Source organism: Tamandua tetradactyla, chromosome 13, assembly GCF_023851605.1.
Source record: "Tamandua tetradactyla isolate mTamTet1 chromosome 13, mTamTet1.pri, whole genome shotgun sequence".
Lineage (NCBI taxonomy): Eukaryota > Metazoa > Chordata > Mammalia > Pilosa > Myrmecophagidae > Tamandua > Tamandua tetradactyla.
Genome location: NC_135339.1, coordinates 75,601,130 through 75,614,097, shown reverse-complemented (window position 1 = coordinate 75,614,097; position 12,968 = coordinate 75,601,130). Strand labels below are relative to the sequence as shown.

General features: G+C 40.7%; 1 protein-coding gene across 7 annotated transcripts in view; it reads left to right on the top strand.

The window, feature by feature from the left end:
* The window catches only part of NRAP (nebulin related anchoring protein), a 79,791-nt gene that overhangs the window by 10,186 nt on the left and 56,637 nt on the right, over window positions 1-12,968 (top strand). For 4 of the 7 annotated variants that reach the window (XM_077126074.1, XM_077126073.1, XM_077126077.1 and 1 more), the window contains 8 exons: window positions 1,877-1,981; window positions 4,926-5,030; window positions 6,080-6,187; window positions 6,903-7,007; window positions 7,792-7,899; window positions 8,201-8,287; window positions 10,950-11,057; window positions 12,003-12,119. In XM_077126074.1, the coding sequence (XP_076982189.1) occupies window positions 1,877-1,981; window positions 4,926-5,030; window positions 6,080-6,187; window positions 6,903-7,007; window positions 7,792-7,899; window positions 8,201-8,287; window positions 10,950-11,057; window positions 12,003-12,119 (843 nt within the window). The remainder of the gene's footprint in view (window positions 1-1,876; window positions 1,982-4,925; window positions 5,031-6,079; window positions 6,188-6,902; window positions 7,008-7,791; window positions 7,900-8,200; window positions 8,288-10,949; window positions 11,058-12,002; window positions 12,120-12,968) is intronic. The other 3 variants (XM_077126078.1, XM_077126076.1, XM_077126075.1) reach the window with 2 other exon arrangements.

The window sequence follows — 12,968 nt, the reverse complement described above, 5'->3', positions numbered from 1 at the left end:
CCTGTTTGGTGGGTGTGAATTGAATTTTTAGAAGACTAAAACGTGTAGGTTCTCTTCTATTCAGAGAATGAACTTTAGCCCTTAATGCTTCCTTACCCCGCTAGTAACATTTATGCTTCCTCAATGTAGTCACAAGCTCATGAATGGACTTGGGGGAGGCAGACACTCCTCCCGGTGGCAGATCTGCCTTGTGGCGGGAGGACAGCACGTGCAGCCCCAGAAGTGGGGTAGAATGTTTTGGTTGTGTTTCTACTCCTTAAGTCAATTAGCCTCAACTGAAGGATATTTGATGATGTCTGGAGACATTTCTGATGGCCACAAGTTGGGGGAGGGTTTGCTGTGGGCTCCTAGCGGGTGGAGGCCATGGATGCTGGTGAATATCCCATGAGACACAGGACAGGCCCCCTCAGCAAAGAAAGTCAGTAGTGCTGCTACTGAGAAGCCTGGCTGGAGTCTGAGAATGCTCATGATCATTTCTCAAAACACAAGGGATTAAGTGTGCATATTTGTCTCAATTTATACACTTAGACGCATGTGCTGCATTAAGGAGGAGCAAGCCAGGAAGTCAGTGACAGAAAGTGTCCTTGCTAAGAAGCTAGAATTCCTGGATTCGAAACCTGCTTCCGCTAATCTACACTGATTTTAATAGGTTCACTTCTTTTGTCTGAGCTTGTTTCCTCATCTATAAAAGTAACCTCATTAGGTTCTAAGGCACTGAAATCAGAATCACCAGGTCACCTTTTAAAATTGCAGGTTTCAGGGTGGTGTGGCAGTGTTGCAACAGCAGTGTTCGCGCCTGCTGTGCCGGAGACTGGGGTTAGTTTCCCGGTGCCTGCCCATGTAAAAAAAATAAATAGGTTTCTGGGGCCCATCTCAGACCTACTAAATTATGGTCCTTGGGTTTGGAACCTAAAAACTTCATTTTATTCTTTTGTGGTTCATTTTATTCTTTTGTGGTTTCTTCTTCTTGTGTTCTAGTTAAGAAATCTTTGCCTCTGCCAATGTCAGAAAGATATTGTTGGCATGCTAGTTCTCCCCCTAATTATCTGTAATGCAGTGCAATCCCAGAAAATATCGTGGTGGTTTTTTGTAGAAGTTGACAAGCTGATTCTAAAACTGATATGAAAATACAAAGGTCCTAGAATAGCCAAGAAATTTGATGAAGAACAAATTTGGAGGACTTAGGGTCTCAGATTTCAAGATTTATGTAAAAGCAGTGGTAACTAACAATGTGATGTGGGCATGAGGATAGACAAGTAGACCAATGCAACAGAATACAAGGTCCAGAAATAGAGCTGCATATATATGGTCCCTTGAATTACAACAAAGGCATCACTGCGATTTAATGTAGCGAGAATGATCTTTCAGTAAATGGTACTGGAGTGATTGAAAATTTGTATAGAAAAACGAACCTTGACCCTTACCTCAAACCATACATAAAAATTAATTTGAGATGTATTATAGAGATATTAAAGGTAAAACAATAAAGCATAAGAGAACACATTCATGAATTTGGGAAGTCAACATTATAACAAGCTCTCTGGGTGATTCTTACAAAGTCAAGGACCATCAGCCTAATGCCTAGTGTTTTCTGAATATACTAACCTGAATGAGCTCATAGACGTCTTATCTAAGTCTTATTAATTGCATTGCTGTATTCTGGTGAACTTTGCGCACAGCAGGCGCTCTCTATATGCTGCCTTGCTGGTGGTACAGATGAGGCTACAGGGAGATTGGCAGCACAGTTTGCATTGTATTGCGGTTAAGATGTTTTGCGGTTAAGACTTAGGAAGATTGCAAAAGTTTAAGCAATGTGCTGTTTATTTTCTTTCTTTTCTTTGATGGAAACATTGCTTACAGTATCTTTCTTATGCAGCTTGATGGCCAAGAAGATGGTGAACGATTTCAATCAGCTTTTCACTGGAACATGAAATCCAAGGATGGGGCAGCTGCACCTAACATGCAGCCAATGGGGAATGAGGTGAGAGAACAGTTATAATTGGGTTTGGAAAAAGAGAGAACTATATGCTGTGCAAATGGAGTATATTATCATTCTTCTAGAGAAAATCAATTATGTTTTCTTTGATCCAGTTTGTAATACCAGCTGTCTACAGGAGACCTCCATCAATCTCTAGCACCTCCACAACTCTGTGGGCTCAAGCCTAAGCTCATTGACTTCTCCCACCCTATCACTGCATTTCTGTCACAGAAGCAGTCACCCTGGCATGACAACAAGGCTGCCCTTTTTGTCTCCAGCACTTCATTCAGTTCCGCCCCTTCTCCATTTTCACTATCCCAGTTCAGACCCATGGCTTCTCCTGCCTGGACTTTGGGAGGCCTCCTGCGATGGCCTTCTGAATTTGCCTCTCTCCAGTCGCTTATGTTCACGTTGGTCAGAAGTGAATGTCCTGACTTACTCCTCCCCCAACCCAAGAATTTATGGTTGCTCTCTCTTTTTTTGCTATTTTTTTTTTTATTGTATAATATAGCATATATACAAAGCAAAGAAAGAAAAAAGCAATGGTTTTCAATGCTCTTTTCAACAAGTAGTTACAGGACAGATCCCAGAGTTTGTCGTGGGCTACCATGCCATCCTCTCAGAGTTTTCCTTCCAGCTGCTCCAGAATATAGGAAGCTAGAAGGAATAAATATTGTTTTTATAATCTCAATCAACTTTTCTCTTTTTTGGGGGGGGAAAAATAACGTATATACAAAAAAGTAATAAATTTCAAAGCACAGCACAACGATTAGTTGTAGAGCAGATTTCAGAGTGTGGTATGGGTTACAATTCCACAATTTTAGGTTTTACTTCTAGCTGCTCTAAGATACTGGAGACTAAAAGAAATATTAAAAAAAAAAAAAAAAAGAAGAAATATCAATTTAATGATTCAACAATCATATTTGTTTGTTAAACCCTACCTTCTCTGTAAAACTCCATATGGTAACTCTCTTTTGACAGCCTCATCATATCAGAATCCCTCTGCCATTGATTTTTTAGCTATACACATAATACTTGAATTTTTCTGATTGTTAAAAATTCCAAATAATACGAAGTGAACCACTTGTCCACCATCTCCAATCCCATCCTCCTCCATAGAGGTACTCGTTATTCTTCCAGATTTTTCTGTTAGTTTACAAATGAATGTCACATATACGTGTTATTTGATATCATATATGTGTTCTTGGTATATATATATTTACCTACTGCCACTTATTGAGGGATCTTGAATGAGTTACCAATTTTGTGACTGCTTTGAGAATTAAAAGAGTACATACATGTAAAGACCTTAGAAAGTGGTAGGCACAATTAAATATCAGCTATTGTTTTTATATTGAACATTATATTTTTTTCTATTGATATATAGATTTATAGTTTTGTTTTTACATGAAACAAGATGTATTATACTTGCATTTTTCACTCAATAAATATCTTGGGGCTATCCTCATGCAGACATTCTTTTAAACTGTTATGAAGTATATCTTGTTATCCTATTGACAGGTAAGGTTACCTTCAATTTTTTTCTATGATAAGGTTGCAATGAATACCCTTGTTCCTGACTCCTTATACACGAACGAGTGTTTTTCTAGATAGTGAGAAATGAGGTTGCTATGTCAAAGGTTGTCTGCATTTTAAATTTTAATGGATACTGTCAAATTGTTCTCTAAAATGTCCATGTGTTTTATACTCCCACAGGCAGAGTATGAGAATGCCTGCTTGCACATACTTTCACCAACACTTGGTTTTACTAGATAAATGTCCTGACAATCTGCATCTTGTTTTTTTCGAGTGGGCAGGCACCGGGAATCAAACCCGGGTCTCCAGCAGTGGCAGGCGAGAACTCTGCCTACTGAGCCACCATCGCACCGCCCTGTATCTTGTTGTTTTAAGTGTCCCCATTTGCTGGTATGGTTGAGCATAATTTCATGTATTAATTGTCTGTCTTTCCAGATCTCCAAAAGCTGGCGCTACCCAGCAAGATGCAATCCCCGCACCTCCATCCCCTCCTGGTTCCCCACCTCTTTTCCTCAATCCCAGTCAAACTCAGCTCCTTAACGTCCTTTACACTGAGCCAATCACTACCTCCAAGCTTTTACTCATGCCATTCTCTACGCGCCCCCCCCCCCAGAATTTATTCAACAAATCATTATTGTATCTGCTCTGCAGTAGGCACTATTCCAGAGATACACATCTTGGGGATACATTAGGGAGCAAAACAGGAAAATCCACACATGCATGGAGGTGATCTTCTAGAGTAGAAGCTGTTCTTTCCCTCTTTGCCCCTTTTGACTGACCTGGATGCAGAGGTCCAGCCCAAATTCCATCTTCCTACCCAAAATGGGGTTCACCGCATACGGATTGGATTTTTTAAAAAACTCCTATTGTATTCATCATCACTATAGTACATATAAGGACACAAATGTTTTCTTACTGCTAATTGTTTCATATCTTTGTTTTATCTCCAGAGATACATATCTTAAAAGTGGAACTTGGTTTTCCTCTTTTTTTTTTTTTGCTTTTCTTTTCCCAATGTTAATTGTGTAACCCAATGTTAGGCACATAACGGGTAGGAGGTTTTTGTAGCTTGTCTCAGTAATGCTAATTAATCTCAGATTCCCTGTCCATGGCTCTCCTTGCCCAATCTTGGTGCAATGATGAGCCAAGAAATGATAAGTTATATCTGCAAACCTTCTATCAGATAAGTGACTCTCAGAAAGTCCAGTTATTCAGGATATTAGGTTGTCTTCTAGTCTGGAAAAATGAATATTCAGGCTAAGTGAGAACTTCAGAGTTCTAAGTTTTTAGCCAGTTTCTATCTAACATCAACAGGGTATGTGAGCATTTCTGGGAGTGTGGGATAGGTAGGGGGTTTTACCAAGCAGGTGTGTGGTGTGTGCTTGTATGCATTTGTGTGCTTCTGTTGTAGAGAGCCTATTGGACTGGATACGGAGGAGGGAATGCTTGGCACCCAGGAACTCTGCCAGACCCTGAAATTGTAAGGATGGTTGAGGCTCAAAAGGCTGTTGGTGAGGTAAGGGCCCTAGAAATTACTTCAGTAATTAGTTTAGCATTAGTTTCAAAAGTTCTGGTAGGCAGAATGATGCTGCCCCACCCCTTGTCCCAAATACCCACATCCTAATCCCTGGGACCTGTGAATATGTAAACTTACATGGCAAGAAGGACTTTGCAATTATGATTAAATTAAAGATTTTGAGATGCGAAGATTTCTTGGATTAATAGGATGGGTTAAGTGAAATCACAAGAGCCCTTATAAGAGGGAGGGAGGAGGGTCAAAGTCAGAGAAAAGGTGATATGACAGTGGAAGCAGAAGTCAAAGAGATACAGGACCCAGAGCCAAGGAATGCAGGTGGCATCTAGAAAAGGCAAGGAAACAGATTCTTCCCTAGAGTCTCTGTAAGTAGTGCAGTTGTAATAACCCACTTTAGACTTCTGCTCTCTAGAACTGTGAAAGAGACCTTAGTAAGTTTTGATATAAGAAAAGCAGTTTGGCCTAGATTGTAGAAATTCTTAACAATTTGTACCCCCAGTGCATCTACCTTTTGAAGCATCTGTTTTGAAAATGTTAATCTTTAGTGACTTTTCCTTTAGACAATGTAAGGAAAACAATAGACATACAAATGCTAAGGTGACATGTCTCAAAAACTAATCATCTGAGATACTCAGTAAGTGATATGGAAAATTTAGCAGGCATTTTACTCCTACTGCTATGGAGCTATCTCTAGCAGATGAGTTGGGAAAAGTCTCTTGTTTTTAATTGCTACATTATCATACAAGACTTTGAGTCAAAGGTCATCCCTTAAGTTGTACCAGGGGCTGCATAAATTGATATTATAATTGGAGGGGAAGCCCTTTGACCTGGGAGATGGTGTTTTCGCAGCATCAATGATGTTATTCAAATCACCAGTTGAATAACATTTTCAGATGTATTCCAGATGATTGAAATGTTTTCCAAACCTTATTAATCCAGTTTCATTGATTCTGATGATGTTTGTCATTGCGGTTTTATTAGGCATCATCCAATATCATGTTAGTTCTCATTCTGATGTTGGTTCTGACCAGCAGGAGTATACAGAAGATTATGAGCAACCGAGGGGCAAGGGAAGCTTCCCAGCCATGATCACACCTGCTTATCAAAGGGCCAAGAAAGCCAACCAGCTAGCCAGCCAAGTGAGTGTCTCAGTGCCTATTCACCATCCTCGAGGTCAGTTTTTGCATGTTTTCCAGGAACTCCTGTGATTCAGAAAGAACTAATAAGAGATTGATATGAGACAAAAGGTACTGTTCGTGTAGTATTATGGAGAAAACTGTGCTTTTGTCCTTTCCCCATCACTTATCACCTGTACCTTGTTTGGCCCACATCTGTAGCATAGAGAGAAGACTATATAACTTGCCCAAAGACCAGACCAAATGATTTCTTGAGGTTGCCTCTGCCTTAAGGACACTGATTTTTATTAACTGATTGTCACATCCTCATGAAGAGTAGCACAGCTTGTTGGTTAGGAGCTCAGATTCTGGAGCCAGAATGTCCGAGTTTCAATCCGGGTCTACCACCTCCTAGCCATGTGAGCTGGGTCAAATTACTTAACCTCTGTGTTCCTCGGCTTCTTATGTTTAAAGCAGGGGGAATAATAGTCTCATCTCAAAAGATTTTCATGGAGATTAAGTAATTTATTTGTTAATATTAACAGTCCCTGGTGGTTTCTTGGGCTTAACACTTTAGCATCCATGCTTTTTGAGGAGTCCATAGAGCATAAAGTCTTGCACAGAAGTTTGTTGAGTGTAACCCAGTGGAAGCCCCTGTCCTTTAGCAGTGCTGCAAGGAGAGGTCCTCGCGGAGACTGTGAGGTGGGTGTGACCTTGACTCTGGCTGTCTCTACATCAGGTGGAATACAAGAGAGGGCATGATGAGCGCGTCTCCAGGTTCACCACGGTGGCAGATACCCCCAACCTGCTACGGGCCGAGGCAGGGGAACAGCTTCAAAGTGATGTAAGAAATCATGAAGGCCAAGATTCAGTGGTTCTTGTTTGAGATTCCTTCTTTCCTTACCTGGTGGTGGGGATAGGGAGAACATAAGAGGCATCCTAGTGCTGTGTGTGTGCAGGAAGAACCTTCTAAGATCAAAAATGGGCAAGTCAGACAAGTCAGCTAGCATAGACCTTGAAAAGACTTTTCTTTGGAGAAAAAACTTTAGATTATAAACATGCATCTGATTTACCCAAAAGAAACTTCTTCTTGTCACTGTAAATTGTAGGACCTAATTTCTAAAAAATTTCCATTGCTTGCCTTTTCATAGCTGAATTGCTCTATAGCATAATAAGACCAATGATTTAATACTGTTCTGAGTGGAATTTAGCACAAATCCAGGTTCAGCTGAATAAGTGGCTGCCACTTGCTTTAGCTCAGATCTCTCCCAACCTGACTGGCAGCTCCTTATGGACAGGAGCCTTTTTCCTCTGCCCAGCCACTCAGCCAGGCCCATGCCAGCTGCTTGACAAATGTGCATTTAATTCGACATTGAGTGCCTCCCATGTGCCAGATACCATGCAAGGTATTTTGAAGAAAAAGGTGAATAAGATGCAAGTGGCCCAATCTTTAGCAAACTTAAGAGTTATTGGGGGAATCAGATGAAAGAGCAGCCAATTGCATGCCATGAAATCTGTGATGGGAACGTGTGGGATGTTGTTGGAGTCCATAGCAAAGCATCTCACTCCAGCTACCTGAGAATGGAAGTTGTACAATGCAATTAGCTTTCTTGATTTTCATTTCCCAGGTGAAATATACAGAGGATTATGAAAGGCAGAGGGGAAAAGGCAGTTTCCCTGCTATGATCACACCTGCTTACCAGATAGCCAAAAGAGCCAATGAGCTGGCGAGTGATGTAAGTTTCTACTGCTATGTTGTCGCATTAGGGAAGAAGCTGGGCATTACCTGGGCCTGGGTAGCCCAACTTCCTGTGTACTTTTGCATGAACTCTGGGGCCAGGAAGTAGCTTTCCTTCATAGTTTGCTATCAGTTTTACCAAGATAACTATCTGGCACTTTTATGTCTAAGACACACTCCCTAGCCCCAAGCCCCAAAAGACCTAGCGCAGAACATTCCATAAGACTGTGGAGTTTGTTCTTCTAGATTTTGTGGATGGGAGGCTAAATTCACTGAGCTTGTTTTTCCCCTTCAAATAGGTGAGGTACCATCAACAGTATCAAAAAGAAATGAAGAGAATGGCAGGTCCTGTCATTGGAGCTGAAGGCATACACGGCTATGGCCAGGTATGTGTTCACATGAGTCCTGGGAGACTACCTATTTCCATGGAGTGTTCTCAGTTCAGCCCCTTTTAGCCTGTTATCTAGCCTATGACCAATCATGGTTGAACTGCAGTTTATCTTTGCCCTGTTTATGAAGGCAGATTTTCCAAGCCAGCAAGTGGTAAGCAAGCAATCTCATAGGGCACAACTTGACCTATACAGGAAAACAGATTCCAAGTCCATATATATATATATATATATATGCATGTACATATGAAGGACCTATACCAACCTGGTAGATGTGTCTTCTTACCTATTCATTGAAGAACAGTCTCAAGACTGCGACTGGCTACATTTAGTCCATTACTGCATAACAAATAAAGAAATCACATTGTGTATCTTGAAAACTACTGAGCACTTCACTGAGTAGCAGAGCTCACTTCTTAGTAAGTGAAAGTTGTGAGATAAAGTAGTATGCCGCAGAATGCAAATCCTTTACCCAATTTCACTTCTCAAATGAAATATACCTTGACAGGGCATAAAAAGGTCAAGATGACATTTACAAGCTGTTTTTCACTTTCACATCTCTCTGTTTTCTTGTTCTAGCCAGGTATTGTAGGGGTGAAGGACTTTTTTTCCCCTCACAGTTATAAATAAAGAGCATAGGAAAAGCAACTGTGTATTCTGGGAGAGTACATTCAATGTATTTAATTGATTTTTTGTCTTTATCACACAGTTCAATTATCTGGCATTGAATAGACTCTCTACAACATATATGACTCATATAAGGAAACCACAAATAACTTACTTCTCTTTTTCATTAAAACGAGTCATCTTTATGGGACATATACTCATAAATCTGAAGCTAGATTGTATCCCATTTGCAAATATCTGTCTGAGTAAAATGCTTAGTTTTGCATTAAAAAGTCAATTTTATAAAACTCTAAAATAAGTTAATTAAATGTTTCTCAGTGCTTTAAACCCAATGAAAATATGGTTTTACTAGCTTCCTATTTTAAATATGTTGTTGGCTCAGGACAATGTTTAAAAATCAGTTTTATTGAAAAGCAGTTGTCTTAAGCTATGTTCTATATTTGAACAGGTTCTATTTGACACTACTTATGTAATGCATATACATACAATTTCATATTTGTATCTAGACATGTCTGTGCACAAAAAAAATGAAATGTAATCTCATAGTTTCACTGTTAATTCTTAGTTATTAGGATGTTTTCATCAGAATTCCCAGTCCTAATAATAACAGATCAAAGCATCAAAGTGGGTGTTGTTTAATAGCCCAGCTACCAGTTGGTGAGAGGACTCAGTCTGATGTGACATTTCACTATGTGATTTGGCATGATTTACCAGGGCATGAGTGGGAGGGAGTGAGAGAGGCAGGCAGTCAGACAAACTATAAATAGCTCAAGTACTTAAAATGCCCAACAATTCATTCTTCTTTCTAACAAGTAATTTTCTTAAGATAATAGAATATATCATATAATCACGTTATTATTTGCAACCAATCAACTTCCCAAAATGATTAGATGATTTCTAGAATAATTCACAGATGCAACCTATAAATGTATAAACAGATATGTTAAGACAAAGCTAGAAACAAGTGCAAAGCCATGGAGCAGAATGGACTCTATCACTACATTTGGCCCAGAGTATTCTGGCCACCCAGACATAAAAGAGGCCCTCAAGTTTAGCAGTTCTCATTATTAGATAAAAGAAAACCTGGGTAATCTAGGTTAAACACTTGACCCAAGTGTTTAATTTAAGAAAATGTGCATGCCGGACTCAGAGCCGAGGGCTGCAGCAGGGCAGATCCCTGCCTTGGAGGTGGTCACAGGGAGTGGGTGTCGTTGAGCTCCAGGGAGCACAATATGGGGTGTTGCATATTTGTGAGCAAAATGTAGTAAGAACACAGATGAGGAAGTGACTGATTCTGCCCTGGGTGGGTCCAGGAGTCAGGAAGACCCAAGGATGTCCTTAGAGAGAACATAGTATCTAAGCAGGGTCTTGAAGTACCAGTCATATGATGACAATTTCGTGAAAGAAAAGGTTTCCCTTTTTTTATGAGTGGGTGGGTTGCAAGGAATGTGCGCAAAGGTAGAGGATGGAGGAAAGGTAGATTATAATACTTTAGTCTGAAATATATATTTCATTCCATTTCAGATAATCTTATGGCAATTTGCGTTACCCCCAAATTACAAAATAGTTATATAATGTTCCTCTCCTTGTTCAGTGAGCACATTACTGGATGAGAAAGTATGTGGGATGTTAAAGCACCTCTCTGCATAGATCTGGTCCCACATAAGTTAGTCTTCAAGACTGCCGAAAGACAAAGGGACTTTCCTGATGTCAGTTAAGAAGCCAATACTCCACACAACAGTGTGGGCCTGGGAAACTGGTAGTATCTTAATTTATCTGGTGGAAATAATGATGATGATAATGATAATAATTGCCATTTATTACTTGCTAACTGCATGCAGGGATCATTAAGTAGACCTCTCTCCAGGGTCTGCTCTGTAAACCACCACCTGCTACTGCTCCTAGGCCTATCACTGCAAGGTCCAAAGTGGACAGGGCCTTTATGGGAGCAGGAGCACAGGGAGATCATTGCTACCCCCCCCACCCCACAAGGGAGGGGAGCACTCCTGATGAGAGTTTTCCATCGACCCAGCAGGGTTACTCGGAGGAGTATGAGGAGCACAGGGGAAAAGGCAGCTTCCCAGCTATGATCACCCCAGCTTATCAGAACGCCAAGAAGGCCAGTGAACTCATAAGCGATGTAAGTACCACGGAGGGACCACCCACCCAGCCTCGATAACAGAGGAGAATTGAAACTTTGAAGGCTGTGCTTTCTGAAACCTACACACAGACAAATTTATTAGAGCTAAACCAAAGGAGTATGTTAACCAAGCCCTCAGTTCTTATTCGAATTGTTGACATCTTTTGTTTGGACTGTGTGGTCACATTTATATGCTTCAAAGTGAATAAGCATAACCCACTTCAGGCAGGTTGAAGCAAGCGCAGATGCTGGTGCAGGCAGACTGAGGTTAGGGGAGTCTTCCCAAAGTAACCCAGATGGAAGTCCAGCATTTGGAGGGAATGGTTGATTAAAACCAGTCATCTGATTATCAAACTGGGTATAAACCAGCGTAATGTGAGCCAGCTGACAGTCCTTGAAAGCTAGACTGTAATTAAACTTTGTGAGGTGAAAGCCCCAGTGCTTTGCTCACTGCAAACCTGAAAACGCCAGCTTAAGCTCAGTCTATTATCAGCATCCCAGCGTTGGTTTCACACCCACTTTTACCTTCTTTATTCTGCTTCTGCTCGTTGTTACCCATTTACTCAGAACAGCGCCACCTTTGCTCTAAGAAGGGAAATAAAAGAAAAATGACTCATTTTGCCTCTCAGGAGCTGCCTAGGTGAGAAATGGTGTTGAAATGGGTTTGAAATTACACCTTGTGCTACGATGACCGTTTTAAGACTTTTTTCATACAAAATTAGAGTGCCAAGTATAAAAAGTATGAAAAGGGTCAGTAAAATTCTCATGCAAAGAGGATCGAATGGTATTTATGGATTTAATGGAAAAACAAACCCACATGGCTTTTTCCTTTCAAAAAAAATTCCTAAGTAAATGTTGACATTGAATTTGGGATAACTTTGGAGTCACTTCCTTCTCGGAGAATGAAAGCATCAGCCCCAGTCCCTCTTTGTGTATTTCTTTCAGATAAAATACAGGCAGGACTTCAACAAGATGAAGGGCGCGGCGCACTACCACTCCCTTCCCGCACAGGACAACTTGGTCCTCAAACGGGCTCAGAGTGTGAACAAGCTCGTGAGTGAGGTGCGTGCTGGGGGGTAGCCACGCCTCTGCGCTGTCACCTCTTTTATCTCCTATCGAGAGTGATTGGGGTGACCCCGTAAAAAAAAAATCTGGCTATGAGTGTGACACCACAAATACTAGGTATGAATCACCAGTTCCCAAAGAAACAAATATGCAATTAAATGGTATTAACAAGAGAGCTAGAATCCAACAAAATTAAATGTTTCTTTCCCGGGTCAGAAGTTTATTCCAGAGTCTTCACTGGGCTGTCGATACTCCTAAGTGCCAGGCAATTGATTTCTAGCTGCTGGAATACCAGATGATCCCATTTTTATAGCGATATGTAGTTATGATAGAGTAGAAATCAGAGACAGGAAAGAGTATTTCAAGCATCAAACCTCACTCATTCTCTTAGTATTGTAGGCAGGTGTTTGAGAAGCTGAAGGCACAAGGTAAATTCCCTTGACCTCAGAGGATGGTTTTGCTTGGCTTTCCCATTGTTGAAGATTTTTTTGAAGTTCAATCCTGTCTTGGCAAGGAAATAGCCCCTCTAGTTCCTCATATCCTTTTCACTCCCTGGTGTCTCTTCAAAGCAGTTTCTATTATTAGCATTACCCCTCAGGCCTCTGAAGGCATTTGGGTTGGCAGCCACTTCCAAGGGGAAGAACTAAGGCTATTAAAATTACTCACATAAACTATCTACAATTCAGAAACAGATATGCAAATATCCTAAAATTTCTTCTTCATTAACCTCTAAAGTTCAATCTTCACCTAAAACTGTTATTTTGCCCATGGTTCTCTGGCTTTGGGCTGCTCAGAATCACCAGGAGTGACATTCCCAGGTCTTATCATGAGACTCAGATATTTTGA